Source organism: Condylura cristata, unplaced genomic scaffold (assembly GCF_000260355.1).
Source record: "Condylura cristata isolate star-nosed mole 26May11 unplaced genomic scaffold, ConCri1.0 scaffold00054, whole genome shotgun sequence".
Lineage (NCBI taxonomy): Eukaryota > Metazoa > Chordata > Mammalia > Eulipotyphla > Talpidae > Condylura > Condylura cristata.
In genome coordinates this window covers 359,361-361,218 of record NW_004567155.1, presented here as the reverse complement: position 1 = coordinate 361,218, position 1,858 = coordinate 359,361, and the positions used below count along the sequence as shown (strand labels likewise).

At 69.2% G+C, this 1,858-nt stretch overlaps 1 protein-coding gene across 1 annotated transcript in view; it reads right to left on the bottom strand.

The window, feature by feature from the left end:
• Positions 1-1,858, bottom strand: part of ANO1 (anoctamin 1, calcium activated chloride channel) — a gene marked incomplete at its 3' end in the record, with an annotated part of 38,202 nt that overhangs the window by 13,786 nt on the left and 22,558 nt on the right. The window contains exons 12-14 of the mRNA XM_012734320.1: positions 1,238-1,439; positions 1,020-1,131; positions 446-503 (exon numbers count right to left, since the gene is read on the bottom strand). Of these exons, the coding sequence (XP_012589774.1) occupies positions 446-503; positions 1,020-1,131; positions 1,238-1,439 (372 nt within the window). The remainder of the gene's footprint in view (positions 1-445; positions 504-1,019; positions 1,132-1,237; positions 1,440-1,858) is intronic.

Sequence of the window (1,858 nt, the reverse complement as noted above, 5' to 3'; positions counted from 1 at the left end):
AGGAAGGGCAGCCCGGGGCGGCCGCCGGCCAGTGGCTGGGGCCGGGGCAGGGCCAGTCAGGGGCAGGGGCGGGGCTGGGGAGGGCCAGGTGCCCGGCTGGTGGCCGAGAAGCCAGAGGCCAGAGCACTGTGCTCGGGCAGCAAAGTGCATCTCAGCTTAAAGAAAGCTGTGGCCGAGTTCTGATCTTCCCGTTCGTGCTCCACAGCCCACGGGGAGCAGTCGAGGTTACCCAGAAAGAAAAAACTGGGCTCAGCTTTTGGATTTTGGCTTCAGGGGTTTTGTCTTCCATTATCTGGGGTGGTTGCTATCTGATACCCCAAAAAGATCAACCCCCCAAGCAGAGCAGAAAGGGGCTCCTGTGGGGGAACGGCGGCTGCGGGGGCTTCGCCCGTCGGCTGTGTGGACAAAACTGGGGAGCAGAGTGGAAGTGACGCGCGGCCCTTACCTCCTCCATGCGGAAGGAGCGGAAAATGTACACGTAGTCGCCCGGGCGCCCCACAAACCTGAAAGGACAGGCAGTGAGTGGCTGCTTGGGGCCTGGGCCGCCCCTGCCCCGGAGGGGGAAGAGACGCGCTTCGGGGGGCTGCGCTGTGCGGCCGGAGCCCTCTGTCCCCAGGGAGGCTTCCGGGGGGTCCCCGGGGGGAGCGGCGAGGGCTGAGCAGCACCCTGAGGGGCTGGGGTCCGCCCTGCTGGGCTGAGGGGGCAGAGGACTGGCCAGGGTGCTCCAGAGGGTCCAGGCGCAGGGAACACCCCCCACCCCAGGCCTGGGCCCGGCTGGCCAGTGGCTCTGCTTCGTGTGCCCTCTTCGCCCGTGGCCCTCACCCTGCTGTCCGGTGTCCCCAGTGTCTGGGTGCCCACTCTCGGGGCTACTTGCTGCCCGGACCCCTCCTCTCTGGGGCTCTGCTGCCTGGGCCCCTGGTGCTCTGGCACCCTGGAGCCAGGTGCGGGGGCCGGGGGAGGGCCCCTTCCGCTGGTCTGGGCAAGCGGGGACAGCAGAGCCCCAGCCCTGCAGACCCTACCGGCCTTTGAAGAACGCCACGTAGAAGATGGGCGTGTAGGAGTTCACGAACTTCAGCAGGAAGGCCTTGAAGATCAGCCTCTCCTCGAAGCTCTTCTCAGTCTTCGGGACCTCTGGAAGGAGCGCGGGGCACGGTCCAGGGAGGCACCGGCCACAGAGGCCCCGGGCCGAGGGCCGCTACAGCGCTGACCCCCGCGGACCCCGCGCCCGTCCACTCACCGATCTTGGTGAGCCACCTGGCGATGCAGCCGTACACCTCGTCCAGGAGGATGATGACCACTAGGTTGATGATGACCGCGGTGGCCGTGACCGTGACCCGGATGTTGGACCGGACGGAGGGGTTGGAGTTCATGGCCAAGGCGGCGGCCATGGAGATTCTGTAGATGATGACCCCCAGGACGATGGCGAAGGTCACCGCAATCTGCGGGGAGGACGCTGTTGACCGCGGCACACCCTCTGCTGCGCCAGCGGCCGGCCGCTGCTCCCGCCAAACCCAGCGCGGCCGGATGTTCCTCCAGCCGGGCAGGCGGCCGGTGGCCGGCGGGAGCCAGCCCCGGGGACGGCTGCCCAGGCCTCGCCCGGGGAACCCCGAGGAAAGCCCTGACGGCCGGGAGCAACCTGGGCTCCATCTGCGGTGACTAAGCGCCGGCCGCACCCCTCAGGAAGCCGCTGCCCACGCCCGCCCCGACAGAGGGTGACGGCCGTGAGGCTGGGCCCGGCTCCCGGCTGGCTCCGGACCGAGGGCTTTCCCTGGAAAATCCCTGGCTGCTGCCAGAGGCCCTCCCAGAGGAGGGCCCTGCCCAGCTCAGGCCCGGTGCGGGGGCAGGCGGGCGGGGCTCG